The sequence below is a fragment of the Mytilus californianus genome, unplaced genomic scaffold (genome assembly GCF_021869535.1).
Source record: "Mytilus californianus isolate M0D057914Y unplaced genomic scaffold, xbMytCali1.0.p SCAF_6, whole genome shotgun sequence".
Taxonomy (NCBI): Eukaryota; Metazoa; Mollusca; class Bivalvia; order Mytilida; family Mytilidae; genus Mytilus; species Mytilus californianus.
Genome location: NW_026262712.1, coordinates 67,762,385 through 67,782,844, shown reverse-complemented (window position 1 = coordinate 67,782,844; position 20,460 = coordinate 67,762,385). Strand labels below are relative to the sequence as shown.

At 31.5% G+C, this 20,460-nt stretch overlaps 1 protein-coding gene across 4 annotated transcripts; it reads right to left on the bottom strand.

Annotated features, from left to right (window-relative positions):
• Positions 1 to 7,727: 7,727 nt before the first annotated feature.
• Positions 7,728 to 16,783, bottom strand: LOC127704950 (ETS homologous factor-like). 4 transcript variants are annotated; one of them, XM_052209192.1, is made up of 5 exons: positions 16,618 to 16,783; positions 11,094 to 11,283; positions 10,263 to 10,373; positions 9,142 to 9,334; positions 7,728 to 8,654 (listed from the first exon to the last, which is right to left on the bottom strand). In XM_052209192.1, the coding sequence occupies exons 1-5, from the start codon at positions 16,678 to 16,680 to the stop codon at positions 8,570 to 8,572; spliced, it is 642 nt and encodes a 213-aa protein (XP_052065152.1). In that variant the 5' UTR covers positions 16,681 to 16,783; the 3' UTR covers positions 7,728 to 8,569. The 4 variants fall into 4 exon arrangements, with proteins under 4 accessions (XP_052065152.1, XP_052065154.1, XP_052065153.1 ...); XM_052209194.1 differs by lacking the exon at positions 16,618 to 16,783 and adding an exon at positions 16,456 to 16,560; XM_052209193.1 differs by lacking the exon at positions 16,618 to 16,783 and adding an exon at positions 16,297 to 16,548.
• Between the last annotated feature and the right edge of the window lie 3,677 nt (positions 16,784 to 20,460).

Sequence of the window (20,460 nt, the reverse complement as noted above, 5' to 3'; positions counted from 1 at the left end):
AAATTATTGCGAAAAATGCGACAGGGTTATAAATGCAATAATTTAAACTCGCATTTTGAAATTATTATATGAATTAAACAGGACTTCTCTCAATATCGCAAAAATTAAAATCGCATTTTATTCTAAAATGACAAAATCGCAATAATAAATGCAGGCAATAATTTCTGAATTTTCAGTATATTGATGATGATCTTTCCATTAGCAATCCAAACTTTTCTGATTGGGTTCCATTAATATATCCTCCAGAACTAGAAATTAAAGAAACAACAGACACGGCTTCCTCCGCCTCATTTTTAGACTTATACCTCGAATTTGACATAAGTAGTCATCTCAATACCAGAATCTATGACAAGCGATACGATTTTAATTTTGAAATTATAAATTTTCCCCACCTTAGCAGCAATATACCAACTTCACCTGCATATGGGATATACAATTCCCAACTCATTCGGTATTCAAGAGCTTGCAGCTGCTACTCAGACTTTATAAAACGTCACCAGTGTCTGAGCAGAAAGTTTATGAGCCAAGGTTATGTCAAAGAACGTCTCGTTCTGTTTCTAAAAAAGTTCATTGGAAGATACCAAGACCTTGTTGATAAATATTCCGTAACAACTTCACAAATAATACATGATGGTCTTGAAGTATAGCGTTGTTTATCATCTTGATTACGTGTTAAAGTTACCCTTGTTGTCCTTGTATATTTTTAACCTTTACTGTTTATCCATTTTTTATTATATACTTATGCCTTGGATCGGTACTAATACATCCCGCCATTGTGCTATGGTCAATTTTGTGTTTTGTCTTTCATTTTCCTTATATACTAGTACTTTGTCTGTATGCCATTTTGTGTTTCTTTGTTGAAACAGTTATTTGTTTTCTAGTGATTAAGATTATATTACAATGTTGACTGCAGTACCCCAATTTTTGACGTTTTTCCTATTATGTCTGTTTGTTTTGCTCACACACTGTTGTCAATATAATGGAATTCTATGCGACTGTTATACAAGTGAGAAGTTTAGCTAGCTATAAAACCAGGTTTAATCCACCATTTTCTGCATAAGGAAATGCCTGTACCAAGTCTGGAATATGACAGTTGTTTTCCATTCGTTAGATGTGTTTGAGATTTTGATTTTGCCATTTTATAAAGAAACCCCCGTTTTGAATATCCTTGGAGTTCGGTATTTTTGTTATTTTACTTTTTTCCTATAATCATTAACAACTATGTTTTGCAACAAATACAATACATAAAGTTTCTGCATTTATTCTGACGCTGATGTAATATAAAAATGCAGAATGGTTGAACTAAGAATTATTGATTGATTGATTGATTGGTTGGTGTTTAACGCGACTTTCAACATTATTGTGCTATTTTGTGGCGGTCAGTTTTTTTTGGTGGAGGAAGACGAAGTGCCCGGAGAGCACCACCGACCTTCGTTAGGAAAACTGACAATCCTAGTCAACTAAGATTGGAGTCGAGTGTACGTCCCCCGAGCGGGATTCGAACTCACAACCTCAGTGTTGACTGGCTAGTGATACATCAGTTGGGCTACTCAGATCACTCGGCTACCGCGGCCCCAACTAAGATTTAATAAACTATCTTATTTTGTTTCAAAACAAAAGTGCAACTCCCGTACACATCGGTGACCTAGCATAGTTCAAACAAACCTATGTGGTCTAATACTATTTATGATACCACAATAACTATAAAAAAAATATGAAGCAATAATGATACGACACAAAACATAAAATTGCTTTTTATTGACGAATTTAATTGAAACAGATAATAGTTTATATGATATTCATAACGTGTTTAACCTCGGTACATTCTATTTGTGCCTGTCCCAATTCAAGAGACTATAATTCTGAGGTTGTCATTTGTTGCTATAGATTATATTTGTTTTTCGTTTATGGTTTTGAAAATAACATCGGTTTTATCGTTTGAATTGTTTTATATATATAAAATTTGATCTTTATTAGCTTGCTATGCGATTTGGGTTTTTGTTTATTGTTGAAGGCCGTAATGGCTCCTTTTAGCAATCATCCGACATATTTCTATTTTTAGATTTAAAAAGTATATAACTTCAGGCCATTAACTGAAAATGCTGATGTTATTAGTGAAAACATTCATTCATGACATTGTGTTCTTCATTCCGCAAAAGTTTTTTTTTTTCTTTCTTTGATAATCAGTGTTTATAAGTGTTTGTATATGATGCATATTAAGTATTTTTCAATTTTAATTTGAACGTCAAGTAGATATTTTGTAAATAATTATCGTTCATCCTCTTATCCCGGTGAACACGGGACTTTAACAATTTAGGCCTATCATATTCATTGTTTTCAAATATCAAAACTTTAATCATTATATCCTTTGACACGTTTCAGAGGTATACATATCAGATTCGTTACAATTTGACAGTTAAATACAATTCAATGATGATTTACAACATCGACAACAAACAGGTATATGTTAACATATTCATTACAGGTAGTTGTTTACTAGAAAGGGGATGTATTGCTATCAGCATCTACTTATATTGTCTTACGGTTTTATATCAAGCTAACAATTGCTAAAAAGTTTATTGCGAATATCTATTTTTTTACAGAGGTGCGACAAAAAAAATCAAGATTTAAAAGAGAAATAAAAATGTATGGTGTGAAAGTAAATGAGACAGCAACCATGCAAAAATATTTAAAAAAAAAAACAAAAAGCATCTACAGGTGAACATATCTGAAAAGTACGAACACCATACAAAACGTTGTTAATCGCCATGATTGAGACAAGAGGTAATATAAAGGACAGATTGACGGGGATATTTAATCAGCAAATTCCTTCATAGGCAAAATCCGTAAAATTAAAAACAATTACATCCTGATAGGAAGTCCCTGGCTTGGTATATTCACTTGTAGTGCAATTAAATTTGTTTTATCAGTACACGGCAATAAACAAGAAATACAAAACTAATTAATACTGTGTCAAATATTGTCTGCAGTTGCTGGAAGCTAGCTACATGTTTTCAATAATGTTGATAAAGAATCATGCATTTCGTCAATCTGATATACATCGCTCTACATCCACAAGTTAATTGCAATATTATTAACAATACATAAATCCACGAAAACTCAGACCAAAATATATTCATATGCAGTTACACATGTTAAGTTGCTTGCAAAAATTTCATGACAATCCGCCAAATCGCCCATTTATGAACTGTTACCTTAAATATTATGCAGGCATGCGACTAATGATACCACATTAAAAGGAGCTTACTGAATATCTCCAAAAAACGATATCATCGTCATTACAATTGAAATTTAAGAAGAAACAAAAAGGAAAATAAATATTTACAGAATGAAAAGCTGGTATAAACATTTCTTTTCTATTCTATTTACTATGAAAGTGAACATGTTGGATCGATGACAGCGTTGAAATGACTATAATGCACATACATTAAATTTTGATAAAAACTCATGAATATACCTTTTTTAATAAGTGGAAAAATAACTCATTTAATCTTTGACCTGATCCTTATCCCTATTGTTAACATAGAATTAATAGAGATAACATAAATATGTGTTTGTTTTAAAATGTCACATCATTTGTGACTGTATAAAAGTGCTTGATGCCATTTTGTTTTTTATCTTAAGAATTAACATTTTTTACTGGAATTAATGTCTCTCTTACAACATGTATTTCTATCAAATGTCAGATAATTCTAACAACATAAAGTCGTATTAAGATACTTGTTTTATATTTGTGCTCTGCATAGCTATTGCATAATACCATTTTTACGTGCCATAGTTTGTCTAGAGAGGGTTATTTTGTTATCCAGTATATAGACAATGTAGACTCGTAAATATTCTTATTATTTAGTAAAATATCGGACAAATAAAAAAACAGAAGAGGAAAACGAAGGTATTTTTATCAATTGATATTGGGATTCCAACTAGCTCTCTGTAAATGAGAGCACTTTTAGGTCGTTATATTGTTGTTCTGAGTACCGACCTGATGAGTCTAGCCACTTTTAAACGGCATTTCTCTAAGATAGGAGCCACCGGTGATCCACTTGATGCAGTTGGTAGGTGTCTACTACAATTATATTGTGTTGCTTTTAGCAAAAATTTAGGCCGTTAGTTTTCTCTATTGAATTGTTTCACAATCTCTCATGCCGGAGCCATATATAGCTTACTACCGGATATATTGTTGCTCCTTGTTGAAGGCTATACGGTGAACTGTAAGTGTTCATATTCTTTTCATTTGTTATATCGATAGTTTTGCTCCTTGTTGAAGGTTGTACGGTGATCTGTAAATGTTCATACTCTTGTCATTTGTTCTATCGATAGTTCTGCTCCTAGTTGAAGGCTTACGGTTATCTGTAATTGTTCATACTCTTGTCATTTGTTCTATCGATAGTTTTGCTCCTTGTTGAAGGCTGTACGGTGATTTGTAAATGTTCATACTCTTGTCATTTGTTCTATCGATAGTTTTGCTCCTAGTTGAAGGCTTACAGTGATCTGTAATTGTTCATACTCTTGTCATTTGTTCTATCGATAGTGTTGCTCCTTGTTGAATGCTGTACGGTGATCTGTAATTGTTCATACTCTTGTCATTTGTTTTATCGATAGTGTTGCTCCTTTTTGAAGGCTGTACGGTGATGTTTAAATGTTCATACTCTTGTCATTTGTTCTATCGAAAGGCTTGCTCCTTGTTAAAGGTTGTACGGTAATCTGTAATAGTTCATACTCTTGGCATCTGTTCTATCGATAGTGTTGCTCCTTTTTTGAAGCTGTACGATGATCTGTGATTGTTCATACTATTGTCATTTTTTCAATCGATAGTGTTGCTCCTTTTTGAAGGCTGTATGGTGGTCTTTAATTGTTTATACTCTTGGCATCTGTTCTATCGATAGTGTTGCTCCTTTTTGAAAGCTATACGGTGATCTGTGATTGTTCATACTATTGTCATTTTTTCAATCGATAGTGTTGCTCCTTTTTGAAGGCTGTATGGTGGTCTTTAATTGTTTATACTCTTGTCACTTTTTCTACCGATAGTTTTGCTCCTTGTTGAAGGCTTACAGTGATCTGTAATTGTTCATACTCTTGTCATTTGTTCTATTGATAGTGATGCTCCTTGTTGAAAGCTGTACGGTGATCTATAATTGTTCATACTCTTGTCATTTGGTCTATGGATAGTTTTTTCCTTTTTGAAGGCTGTACGGTGATCTGTAATTCCTCATACTCTTGTCATTTGTTCTGTCGATAGTTTTCTCATTTACAAAACAAAACACAACTCCTTATTTATATTAATGTTCGTTGTATGTATGTGTGTATACTACGTATAAACCTGCTTTCATTAGGAGCACCACCATGAGTTATGGTGTAAAGGAGGACATTTGGAACACTGTATCGGCACAGATTTAATTTGATTATTTGCCTACCCAGTTCGCCAGCCTGTCCGTGACGGGACTTACTTCCAGAAAGTTGTATTTGATAGACACAGATTGATCTGAAATAGAAATAACATTCCAATTGTTTTATATAATTTTATTTGCAATTCTTGTTTTATGTCAAAGAAACATTTGTTATCATCTGTGTCAAGAAAACTGTAACTAGAAAAAACTTATTGAAACATCTTAATGTTTCTTAAACGCATGTTCATTTTGGGTTTTATACTTCCAATGGTCATACTTTTCAGCTACTTTATTGTATACAAACATTTAAAAAATTCAAATCAAATAAATAAACCAAAAACTGTGACGGTCCGAAAGAAGATAACCTTTCAAAATGATTTCAAATACATTATTCATCTTCACTGTGTCTTTACAACCTGCAGATGTTTTAACAGTTTATCAAAGGCATAATGATAATAAGTAAAGAAAAATCTTATGAATAATAATGTACGAGTAAAATGTTTACATCTTGTATATTCCAGCCTTTATTCAACGAGATTATAAAGAGCACAATAGATATGACAAAGTGAAGGATTTGCTGTCAAGATAAAAAGTAACACCTATAGTCCTTTTGTAATTTTGTTGAAATCTGTAGTCTCATCATACTGACCTACGTCGTCGTTAGAATTTGAAGAGAAAATGTTTTGTAAAATTTGTAATTCAGACAATAAAATACGGTTTTTAAACAAGAGAAGGAAGATACAAAAGGGACATTTTAACTCATAAGTCGCAGAGAGACGGATTAAAATAATGGCAAAAACTATAAATGAAGAAAAGACAAACAAGCTTACAAAACACTAGACAGAAAACTAAAGACAAAGCATCATGAACCCAACAAAAAAAGAGGGTTATCTCAGGTGCTTCGGAAGGGTAAGCAGACCCTGTTCCACTTGTGGCAATCGTCGTGTTTCAACAGTTGCAAAAACAATTGATTATGACTTTTTACATGTTTATGCGAAATGATCTATTTGCTTTCTTTAAAATCCTTAACTTCGAAAATTGTAGGAAAAGTTATAGCATGTTTTTTAATTCGTCTATGTTTTTATACTTACTGATCATGACTACATCAAACAAGTCCAGAGTAAAAAATAAGACAACATAAAACCAAATTATTGGAGCTATATAAGTACAAACAATGTCGAACAGCTAATAAATAAACAATTAATCAAAATCTTACCAAACTATTCATCGAAACACTAGTTGCACTTAGCCCCGTTGCTCTCTTTCCAATGTGTCAAAAACTCCGAACGGTTTCTGCACATTGTAATTATGCAGATACAGACCTTATAAGTTATAGGTCTAAATGTTTTATATAAAAAAAAACATGTTAAATCACTTAAGTTTGTTATGTGGAAAAACGTTTATAAAATCCACTATATAGATTTTTGGCGTAACAATTATCAAAGCTGTTCTATTATTTTTAGTCACTTCTTTATGTATTTCATATCCGGGTCAATAATGTCAAGATACCTTAGTCTTTTGACCAATTATTTGTAAAAAAGCACTAGTGTTTTACTGTACGTACTGTTGTGCGTTTGTTTTTTCTACATTGGCTAGAGGTATAGGGGGAGGGTTGAGATCTCAAAAAACATGTTTAACCCCGCCGCATTTTTGCGCCTGTCCTAAGTCAGGAGCCTCTGGCCTTTGTTAGTCTTGTATCATTTTTAGTTTTAGTTTCCTGTGTATAATTTTAAGTTTAGTATGACGTCCATAATCACTGAACTAGTATACATATTTGTTTAGGGGCCAGCTGAAGGACGCCTTCGGGTGCGGCAGTTTCTCGCTGCATTGAAGACCCATTGGTGGCCTTCGGCTGTTGTCTGCTCTATGATCGGGTTGTTGTCTCTTTGACACATTCCCCATTTCCATTCTCAATTTTATATGACGTAACGCAAAAACAAGTAAAAATTATAATTTAAAGATTTGTCAAAAATTCATCAACCTATAACGGAGTTGTGTCTCTGTTTGAATTGATTTACACTTTTTTTTCCTTCAATAGTTTCGAGCAAGAACTTTTAAATAAAGGCAACAGTAGTATACCGGTGATCAAAAGTCATAAATCGATTAAGAGAAAACAAATCCGGGTTAGAAACTAAAACCGATGGAAACACATCAACTATATGAAAAAAAAAGGAACAACAGGAACACTGAAGTGTAACAAAAACAAACGCCAACATACATTTAAAACATGTTATTGGTGCCTTTTTTGGTAAGATTAAGGCATATTTTTAAGAGTTATAGAATTCATGACTTTTTTGCACAGACAAAAGCATAAAACAATTTCGTTTCTTCTTATTATGTTTTAGAAGTTTTAATTCATTTTTATCAAAAGCATTAACAACAAGTTACTTAAAGTTAACAACTATATACATATATACACTTTATAACAAATGTAAAAAAACAACAATTTTGTTGAAAGCTGCAAAATATTATGTCATAACGTAACATCATGAAATATAGTTCAATTTTACATACATTAAAATGTTATACAATTTGATAAAAACAAATAACTATATCGATATATATATATACAAGTTTATTTTGAAGTTATGATGACCATGAACACATTTTATTACGAATGCGTTTAATATTTTAATGCGTAAGAATAACCATAAACTAATTGTAAATGAACACAATTCTGGATTTTGAAATTTTAATTCACCGTTTCAGAATCTATAAGACAATGGATAATTACATTGTTTTTACCCTAAAATTAAAATAACGTCCGGTCATTGGTTGAATTTCCATTGTTTAGAACGTTTTTAGCCAATCAGAATGTCTTAATCACGCTTTAAACAATTTCAACCAGAATTTGTTAAATTTTAAAAGGCGATTTATAAAGGATGTTTCTAACTCGTGTTTCTTTTTTTAAATAATTCAAAAAGCTTCTTGTGGATTGTTTTGAAATTTGAAATGCTTCAGTTATTTCTAATGTCTCTTTTTTTATTTAATTATTAAAACATTATTTTTTTCACATTCTATAGAAAAAAATCTAGATGTCTTTTTTTTTTTATTTTGTAAATAGTTGTATTGCTCAACTTTTAAAAAGTAATGATCTAATCTTAATCACGATAATGGTCATAAAACATGAGACACTGGTCCATCTTTGATGCTAGTAATATTCACCACCCATGAGACATTGGTCCAAACTTGTATACAAGTCTTCTGTTTAAAACGGGCTCTAGGATTTCATGTTTGTAATAATATCTAAAAGTAGAAAGTACAAAATGGATTATCAGATGTTGACACCTTTAGTACTTTTAAGTAGACTATGTCACGATCAAGTCATCTAGAATATAATATCAATGTAGAAATTTCAAAATCCATGTTTGCATGTAGAGAAAAAAATTGCAACCAGATTATTGCCGCAAAAATAAATTTAATATCTATTTTACTCAATAAACCAAAGTATCACTTTACAAAAAATATGTAATATCAAAATTGATACACATGTGTAAGCCGACAGTTTTGATTCGAGTCTTACTGATTAGTCTGATGTAGACGAAATTCGCGTGTGGCGTACATAAAAATTAGGCCTGGAATCATCGATGAGTTTTTATTTAGTCACTCCTCTTAATTAAAAGATTGTTTGCACATGAGCATATTTCGTTTGAGCTTTTTTATTGTGTCGTTTGGTTTCTGTCTCGTTGACATATGCCACATATTTCCTGTTATTCATGCTTCTATACTTTACCTCATTGCACGACTCATCTTTTCATAAGTCATGCCAGAATTATTCTTTTCATCTCCCCACATCTGTGCTATTTCCTTATTCTTCACAATTTTAAATTCGCCTGCGCTTCGGTTGATCCACATAATATGAGAAGGATTAAACGCCGGGTTTAACAACAGACCACGGAGAAACTGCCATAATCGCATACTACCATCTGAATTAAAAAAGACAATGCATTATTTGTTTATCAGTTGTTATTGGCTTGGAACTACCTTTCAGTAACCGTGAGTACTCTCAGATCGGTATTTTTTGTGTCTTAAGTGTTTTTTTGTTATTTTTTTGTTTTGCTTTGTATCGATCTGATGAGTCAGTCAAACACTTTTTCAAACGATTTGTATACCTTGTTCTTATATTGTGCTGTTACACCACTGTCCCAGGTTAGTGGAGGGAATGGCACCCGCAAACATGTTTAACACCGTCACATTCTATATGTGTCTGTCCAATGTCAGGAACCTGTAATTGAGTGGTTGTCGTTTGTTCGTGTGTCTCATATTCGTTTTTTGTTTATTGTTTTTTGTATAGTTTTGTCTTATGTTGTGCAGTTGCACCACTGTCCCAGGTTAAGGGGAGGGTTCGGTGCCCGCTGTCATGATTAACCCCACCATTTATTGTTTTGTGCCTGTAATTTAGTGGTTGTCGTTTGTAACTGCGTACGTATCCCATTTGGGTTTTTTTCTTTTGTTATTTTGAACACAAATTCGGCTGTTAGATTTTTGATTTGAATTGTTTTATATTTTGTTATGTCGAGGTCTTTAAAGCTTTCTATGCGGTATTGGTTTTGCACTTTTTAAGGAGCGTATGGCGATCTATATTTGTTGCATACATCAACGTTATTTGGTCTCTAGTGGAAAGTTGTCTCCTTGGCAATCATACCACATTTTATATGCATTATTATCCCGTTAATATCGTGAAAAATTCCTCAACTAATTTATTCTTAAAGAAAAGTATTTGCCATTTCAAAATAGTACAAAATGCATAACACAAAACTATAATTTGCTGAATGCCAAAATATTTTCAATAACTTTGATACAGTAATGCTAAGAAAACAGAACTACATCTACTCTACTTTTTTAATTTCTCACTTTGTCGACAATGTCTTGAAATGTTCCTGCTATTCGATGTATTCCGATGATTATCTGGTTCTTGAGTTTTGATGTCATATATATCATGGACAGTTGTTGGAATTGCAGGGTCTAAAAAACAGTACAGAAGTTGGTATGTACAAATGGGGAATTACTCTGTTCATTTTCATTTGATTTAGCGTTACTTTAAGGCCGACGATATCTTTTTTCGATTTTGAGGTAAAGTTCAACTAGCCAAAGCTATATGCAAAGTTTCACCAAAATATGTGACAAAGCCCAGTTAATTGACCTTAATGGTTATATATTCTATGAAAATATTCTACTCATGAAAAATAAATAATAGTAATAAGGCAAGTGGTAAATTATCATTTACGCAAATAACATAACAGAATTCAATATTACTTTTATCTAAGAGGATCTTATAGAAACATAGCCATTTGAAAATATGTAAGAAGTATAACAGGTATTACACCAAAAAAGATTGAACAGTTAGATGTACTTCACCAGCCACCAACACACGGCTCTTCAGAAAATTAGAAATACCAACAAAGAAAGCAAAAACGAACGACTCATTGCTTGGATAATTTAGTCTAGATGAGGTAAAGTTTGAAAATATATATTGACTGACAACTTGTAATCTCATCAAATTAAAGTACGTGTTTACCTATGCAGAGAGCTGCAGAGGGTCAATTTCCCCTCTTTTTATTCAAATGATATCTTTCCAAATAAACTGTTAAAATTATTGAACTGATTGAAGGGATAAATGCTTTTTCTCCTTTCGCGGTGAAAAGGATTATCTTTGCTTTATTTATTTTAAAATTGAAAACATACCTCTGTCGGATTCTGAAGGAATTTCCATCTCTGGAGAAGCTGAAATGTAATCTAAAATGTCTTCTATATCATTCATTGATTGATCTTCCTGATGACTAGACAAATTTTCTAAACCATGCCAATTGTGAGTGTTTGTCTGGTATGTTACCGGGAGTTGATATGACCACTGATCCATATCTAAAAGCTTCCTCTACAAAAAAAGAACAACTGCAAAGTATAGTACAAATCAACAATATAAATATACAGAGAAAACATCAAATGTTTTTATTAACAATGATATTCATTTGCATTGATATGTGAAATATAAAGGTTTCAACATTTACAAATATCTAGAAAAAAACACGAAAATACATGTTATAGACGAAGCACGAGACAATACAAAAATTAACCATTCAAAAATTTAGAACACAAGAATCCCCCGAATACATAAATTAAGTAAGGTGATCTCGGATTTATCCACTAAATCAATGTTGAAATATAGGTTAAGGTATAGAACCACTAATTCAGGCCCGGTCGGAAAGAACATACAAGAAAGTAGTACATATTTTAAACAAAATAGTTCCTACGCAAAGCTATATCTTTGTAAATAGGTGAAATATTTGGGTAGTTTTGGTATCAAATGAAAGTTTGAGGACTTTGAATCACTGTAGAACCCTTTTTGAAAGTTTCTTTTGAATAATAAAGAAGTATATAAAATTTCAATAGGAGGGCACATTTGCCCTGTTGTTCAGATCAGAAGAACCTGTTTTTGTACTATCAAACTTCCTGAAACCAGTACGCTCTAATATGCAATTAAAGGTATGTTGAATTTTTCAGTACAAGTCTGGATAAGGTATAGTTTTGACTTGAAATAACTGCCACTTTTTTTTTTAACTTAAGTCAAATTAGCCATTAATGCTTGAAATTGCAGAATTTAACATAGAAAGCAATGGGGCTATGAATTAGTGGTTTTATACCTGAAATAAAGACAACAGTAGTATACCGCTGTTCGAAATTCATAAATCTATTGAGAAAAAAACAAATCAAGGTTACAAACTAAAACTGAGGGAAACACATAAAATATAAGAGGAGAACTACCACACAACAGAAAAACAACATTAAAATGTAACACACACAGAAACGAACTATAATATAACAATGGCCATTTTCCTGACTTGGAACAGGACATTTCAAGAAAAAAAATGGTGGATTGAACCTGGTTTTGAGGCTAGCCAAACCTCCCGCTTTTATGGCAATGTATAATATTACATTAAAATGACAACATTACATGACAGGACTACAATACAAATAAGACTAACCAGTGACGCTCAGATCAAAAAAAGTCGAAAGCCAAAACAAGTACAAAGCTGAAGAGCATTGAGGACCAATCCTTAACCCGGGATAGACGAACCCTTACGATATGGTTTATATTTGAAAGACAATTGAAACTGCTATTTTATTTTTCTTCTTATCTAATAATCTGCTGTACCCGTTACATGTAAATCCTACCCCATCCTCCCCTTCAATATTTTTGCAGGTTTGAAAATGCTTAATTTTTAGCTTTCTGATTAACTTTTGATGAAAAATTGTTTGACTCATCGATGAACACAAAAAGCAGCATATAATAAGGGGGAAGAAACTATCGTTTTGAAAGTGTAGTAATAGTTCTGTTTCTTTTATTGTGTGTTTCCTAGTAAATCATTGAAATATTGTATCTTTATCAAATTTCAAAATAAGAAACAAACAAGGTATCTCCCTTTTCATTAATGGTCAGAACAGCGCTTTATTTTTGGAAAGATTAAGCATTTCCCGTTATCCGCTCGAAACAATAGCAATTTACACCACTGGTTGTATCTTATAATTACGTACACCCAATGTATCACTTTTTAATTTGATACCAACCGGAAATTTATTTGTTGTTAGATTTTCAATAGATAAACTATATACATATTCAAGTACGTACAGATGTTCTTTGTATATCTATTTTTCATTTTCTACCTGTAAATATTCACTTTTATTTTTTTGTTGTTTTTGTTTTGTTATTTGGGTTATCATTTTTGCATGAAATATTAAGACATCAACTACTAGTAAGCTCTCTAAACCGATAAATCAACGAGCAGGTAAACAATAAGGTCAACACATCCGACTTATCAAATAACAGATTTATTTAAATACTTTATAAAATTTGTAAGATTTTAAAGGTAGATTGTATTTAAATGCTAACAAAATGAACATGATGATTTTTTTTTATTGTGAACAGTTTAATAGTAGACATCGATTACAACTGTATCACACAGCACGGTTAGAATACTTTTGATCACAAACAGGTTAATTTTATTAAATGATTGCGATAGTCTACGACTGTAAATAGGTTTAATGAATATATTTAGATACACGAAAAATACTTTTGTCCTCATTTCAATTGACTGGTTTAAAAGTGAGCAAATAATTCTATCATGTTCCGTAGAAATAGGATTATCAATTATATATATACATACATATATATATATATTTTTTATGGACAGGGAAATCATTGTTTTTAATTACGATTAATTGGCGCAATCCTATACTTTAATATTGGCGCAAAAGATACTAAGTATTTTGAAACAAAGTGGTGCAAACGTAGCATTGGTGCAAATAAGTTGTGGCGCAAAAGGACGCATTTTTGGGGCAAACAAATTTTCACTAATAAAATATCTCGGTCTATATCGAAGTCTTCATACAATTCAGAGCATCGACTTCGCCTAAGGCACTCTTTAAACAGTAACGTCATCATTCTAATCAAGAGAAATAATTTGAAAGCAAAACATGAACAAATATAGAAACATGTTGATTGAAGAAGGACTAAATATACAAAAGAAAGACGGTCCTCAGTAGGTTTGTAAATTTGGACTAAGTGTTTTTGATTTTTTTTAAACGAACTAGTATACATGTACAAAATATCATAATTTTGCATTTCGATATTAGTATTAATAGACTACGTTTAGTTAATAACTTTCTCACAGTCAAAAATAACAAAAATGTCAGTCTAGACATCTTTTATCTTTAAAAGCAATCTCCAAATTCGATATCGATTATGCCTTCCTAATTCATTACATGGATAATTATAGATTTAAAAGGAAATTCCTCCAATAATTAAATGAAAAAAACTCTAAAACCTTGGAACAAACAAAAGTACAATATATACATGCAATAAACGAGGTAAGAAACTGTATTTCCTAAAAAATCTCGGCAATAACTAAGATCCGAATAAAATGTAATCAAGCAGAAACATAAGTATGTTATCCATTCATAAAGACTAAAACAACACGACAAAATTTTTTAAATCCTTTTTTTATCTAACTACAAAGGTCTCTAAGTCATCCTTTATAAACAAAACCTCACAGAAGTATTTTTGTAGAACAAAAGAAGAATCGCTGCGTAAATGAATACATAATAACAATTTCTGAACGCTGTGGCAAAGATCAGAAGTGGCGTGAAGAAGTGATGATCTGTAGAGATAGATGTTAATTTCGAGAACATAATTCTTAAAACAAGTTTAACTGATTTAAGCATCCTTCACATAGGGTCACCCAGGGTCCCGTCGAATAATTCTCTCACTTCGACTTAAATACCATATTTACAGTGCAATATAGTTTAAATCTGCAAATCCAGTGACTAGAGTTCAATTAAAAGGTACGCATTTGATTATTTTCTATAGTCTGCTCATAAAATATTACCAGTTAATTTAATTTTAAAATCAGACAAAATAGCTTTTGCAGTTTGAGAATATAAACAAATCAATAAAACAAACTAGAGGAGGAAAGGGTACAAAAAACTCAGTGATATAGAAAACCAGTAGCTAAAACATTGATTTATTGACAGCTAAACAAGAGTTAACCCACTAAGATGGATGAAAGATCAGTGATAAAGAAAAAACTAAACTATAAAAACTTACTGTTTTCTCTTAATTGACATGTACAAATTCATTTAAACTCATTCATTTGAATTGTACTTCTTATTTACTTAATTAATAGCACTGTTTCTCTGGAAGGTGGGATGATATATTTTACAGACTGACTAACTATAGTGTAAACCGGCAGAGGTGGAAGAAAAGTTCCTACCATTCTTACATCACTTACCTTTTGTAATATGTCTATGCCTTATAATCCTATTGTGTTTATGATAGGTGACATATATGTCAACAAATGTTTACGATATAAACATGAATATAGGATAACGGAGGATCTAAAGTAAAATGTTGCTACTTGTTTTGTATGAATATTAAAAAGAGAAGGTATATTCGTGCAGTTTTGATCCCAAACCTGGTTTTCTCTCCGGTTACTTCCCTATAAAAGATCGAGCGCGCAAGTTTGTCTGGAATTCCTTCCTTGCTTTATAATGCTAAATCGGCACTTTTAAAACAAAACTCGTGTATTTAAGAATCTGGATGTATTATCTATGTTTAATATCTTACCTGTTTCATGCATCAGCTCATACATGAAAAAACTCCAGAGATAAATGTCGATTGATAGAGAACATGATTCTAAAATACAAGTTGAACTTATCTAAGTATCCTTAACACGGGGTGACCCAGGGTCGCGTCGGGTATTACTCTCAATTCCCTGGCTATCAGCTTTTTTACGACAAGCTGTTCTGAAAGTTTTGTATTCGCGCATCATTCCCTTTTTATGTTGCGTATTTACCTTGTAGAAATAACATTGCACCTTAAAACCCATATTTGCAGTGCAACAAAATTAAAATCTGTAAATCCGATGATTAGCGTTTGAATCTGAAGGTATGCATTTTGGTTATTTCATATAATCATTTCAAAAAATATTACCGGTTCGTTGAATTAAATATCACTCAGAAGTGGCTTTTGCAATTTATGAATATAAAATAGTTGATAAAACAAATAAGAGGATGAGTACAAAAAAACTCAGTGGTATAGAAAAACAATAGCTAAAATTTTATTTTTAACAAACTGATTCACTAGAGTTAACCCGCGAATATAGATGACAAATCGGTGATATAGAAAAACTAAACTATAAAAACTTACTTGTTGCTCTTTAAATAATTGATAGGTGCAAAAATGTATTAGACTAATTTGAGTTATACATCTTATTTATTTCATTTAGAGAAATTTTTCTTAGGCAAGTGGGTTGATATATTTTACAGACTGACTAACTGTAGATTTAACCGGCGGAGGTGGATGAAAAGTTCCTACTATCTTAACATAACTTACCTTATGTAATATCACTATGCTTTATAATCCTCTTGTGTTTATGATAGCTGCGACATATGATAATAAAGATTTACGTTGATATTAGATAACGATGGATTTAAAGTACAATGCTTGCTAATTATTTTTCATAAAACTTAATACGAGAAGGTAATCTCGTACCGTTTTGATCCCAAACCTGGTTTCTCTCTGGGTACTTCCCTACAAAAGATCATGCGCAGCTCGTCTTCAATTCCTACTTTGCCTTATAATTCTACAGCAGCACTGTTTAAAAAAAAACACGTGTTAACAAGGTGAATAGATGTTGTATGTATAAAAGCTTACCTGTTTCATGCATGGGCTCATACAAGAAAAAGTCCAGAGAACTTTTAAATTTTTCTTGTCCATATCTAAATGTTTTCAAATATCAACTACTTTCAATAAATGCTCAACATTATATATTAGAAGAAAAAAATATCAACTGATGTTAGCAAAGGTTCACACAAAACATATAATGTATTTCAAAAATATTTAAATATAAAATCTAGAAAAATTTTATCAGATAAAATTTACTTCCTTGTGAAAAGACAATTTTCATTACGTCACGTATAACTTGATTCTACATTTGAATTAATGTAATTTAAATCATTGAAATATGTGTAACTATATTTTAAAAAGACGGGAAAATAAAATGTGCATAAGATACTTCAAATAAAAAATATATATCATACCTTCGTTTCTTATATTTGTACAATTCTTTCATATAAATCTCGTTGTTCCAGTTTTAGACAATATTAGCAGATTATTACATGATATTTGCCATAACAGATGTATTATCAGCCGTAGGTTATGATATCAGCCCAAGAGCCACCGATTTCTGAGTTTTTTTAATATAATTTTAATAGCACCACTTGATTTATACTGAAAACGTTATTCGAATATATTTAATTTTATCCTGCAATCGACCTTTCTACTATACTAATACAGGTGTACAGATAACACGAAGCGATATACGTATACTAGACTTATATAGTCTCCTGGAATCCTGCTTCTGTTGCGAGCGAACGGTTATGTCAAATTACTGTTTACGTCACAGTTCAATTTGGTGTCCTCATTGCGGTCCGCGTTTAAGTCTTGTCGATTTCTTTCAAAATCTGAAGCTCGAATTACACCTGTTTCTTAGCCTCATACAAAGACAGCTGATAATTAAAGACCGTAAACAGTTATTGTCTATATATCTAAGAGAAATTACATCATAGAATACCTAAATGTGAACATATAATCTATAGGACGTTCACCACGTTTTTTTCAGCATTCTCCTTTTCTGACAAAAAAGGAATCATTGGCGCTACAAATAATTTGCACCAGTCCTCTTTTGTGCCATTTGTTTAAGTCCTTGAAAATGTATATATTAAAACCATTTTAACGGAACTTACTTGACGAAAATGGTCCTAAATCAAATGTTAAACGCATTGTATATAGTATATTAAAAAACGGGTATTGCATTTGTCATTATTCACTCCTTGTACGATATTATTTTGGCTATTTGTTTGGTAACCTTGGGTCGGTATGGGGACGTTAAATAACATGCCTCGTGTATGATGAATTTAACGCAATGACTTTCCGGAGCTTAATTGTTGCAAGGCAAAAATTCTGCGCCTTTCCCATTAACCCTGATTTTCCAATGAAAATCCAATTGTCTCGCCCTTCAGCCTGGTAGACTTACTTTGCAGAACCTACCTATTGTATTTATTTTTTAATTGATCTGGTTGTGACATATTTGCCACAGGACGTTAAGCAAGATACGATCAATTTAATAAACCTTTTCAAATATCAATATCAAGGTCCTTTAAAGAACACTCTGTAGTTCCAACTTCTTATAAAAATATGAAGATGTGGTATAATTGCCAATGAGAGAACTCTCGACAAAGACCAAATGACATGTAAGTTAACATCTATAGATCACTCACTGTAGGGACTTTCTATCAAACCCGCTATTGTGCAAATTCCTGTTAACTGTCTATGACTAGTATTTGATAAAGATATCAAATGGTAATCGGGATCTTCTCCGGGGATATGGGCTCATATTCCCTGTTAGTGTTTTATATCTCCAGAGCCGTAAGACGAAGGGGATATAAGGCACTGACAGGGAATATGAGCCCAATCTCCTATGAAGTTCGAACAACAATTATATTATGCTGGAGTGTATCAGATTTCAACACTCATTATCATTGTTATCTTTGTTTTTCTTCACATGGGGATTTGGGCTCATTTCCACTGTTTAGGTAACCAATCAAATTGCAGGATAAACCAGTATGATATTATGTTATATAAACACCTTTATGAAAAATATATTATAAAATATCGTGGTGCACCTACCCTTTTGTGGGATATATTTTTGGTATTGTTTTCGAATGATTATGGTATTTCCTTAGCTAGACATGGAGATTCCCATATTTATTATTTACCACGATGGCATCTTTCATCCTTCATGTATCAATAAATAAAATTTCAATTGTGGAATAGTTCTTTCCTCAACATCTATTATAACACCACTTGGTTCCTTCAGACACTTGTAAAAAACAAGATAATCAAAGAAGCCAGGTTATTTAATTTCACTTTCAGATATATTGATGATGTACTTTCCATTAACAATCCGAACTTTTCTGATTGGGTTCCATTAATATATCCCCCAGAACTAGAAATTAAAGAAACAACAGACACGGCTTCCTCCGCCTCATTTTTAAACATATACCTCTATCTTTTTAGCTATCTTTTTAGACCAATTAAAACTTGTCAATTTATAATTTTATTCGGAAAATTGTGAATCAGTTGTGCATTGTTTCAGTACTTTGAAAAAACGATATTAAGTCTATTGCAGTAAAGCCATTTGTTTTAAATTTTGGTCTGTAAAAATTATAGTAATTTGTCAAAACGTCCATATGCATGCATGTTTAATGATAACTTACCTAACATTAAGTAAATTGATATATAATATATATAATATGTATATAATATATAACAAAAATAACATTAACGGTAACAATTTTACTACACCAGATGCGCATTTTGACAATAAATGTCTCTTCAGTCATACTCGAAGCCAAACAAATAAGTTTAAGAGCTTATAAACCAAAATAGACAAAATGTATGGCTAAAGCCGGGCAATGAATTTCATTGACAATCAAACTATATATTTGTATTCTTATACTATCATATTGTATATCCACCTCTCTTTGTTGAATATCGTGGGTTGACCATTAAATGAACGTGTCTTTTGATTTATTTGTGTCGTTGGGTTGTTGTCACATACATGAATACATAGCATCTCATTTTTCTCTTTTATTTAGTTTCTTGTCCTGCATTAGACACAAAAAGATGTAAATAAAAAGGGGACATGCTGTATATTATTTCTATTCCCTATCTTTTCATTTTATTTAACTCGTTTTCATTTATAAATTTACATTATGAGTGTATGACCAAAATGAAGATATACACTCTTCAATACAAGGAAACCTGAAACAAATAAAGTTCTGTAATTAGTAAAACGTATGAAATTTTCAAATTTTCTAAATAGAGGTATAGTTTCTTTTTACAAGAGACTTCCGTGAAGGTTTACTACATGTATCAAGTAAAGGATACATTGAAGACTATCCCAAAGTGCAAATTCCAAGTTATCCATATTTTTAGTACCGTGGGTTTGTTTTAATTGTTTTTAAAGGCGCCGAAAGGTCAGACGCTTTATTTTAATTATTTTATGAATTATGAATATCGTTACGATTTTGATTACAGGGTATAATAATGTCAAAATAGATCTTAAAATAGATTTAAAAATTTCCAATAACCTTTACCTATATTTTAGGTCAAAACGAAATCAGGTGAAAATTTTCAATATTATATTTTTTCATATGCCGTCTGTTGTTGAATTTTACGCCTTTAAATTGTTGTAGCAAGAAGAAAGTGATGCAGTGATTTGTTTATTTTTACATATTCTTTTTGAATCATTTTTGCTGAATTAAACGTAGCTGTTAAGTTGACATCAATAAATGCATTGTAAAAAAAGATTTTAAAGTGTAAAAAACTATCTTTCTACGATTGAATAAATTAAACAAATTATTTGTTTTAAATGTACATTTTATTTTAAATTACGTATAATCATTATATCATGCATAATGCAATTCCAAAAAG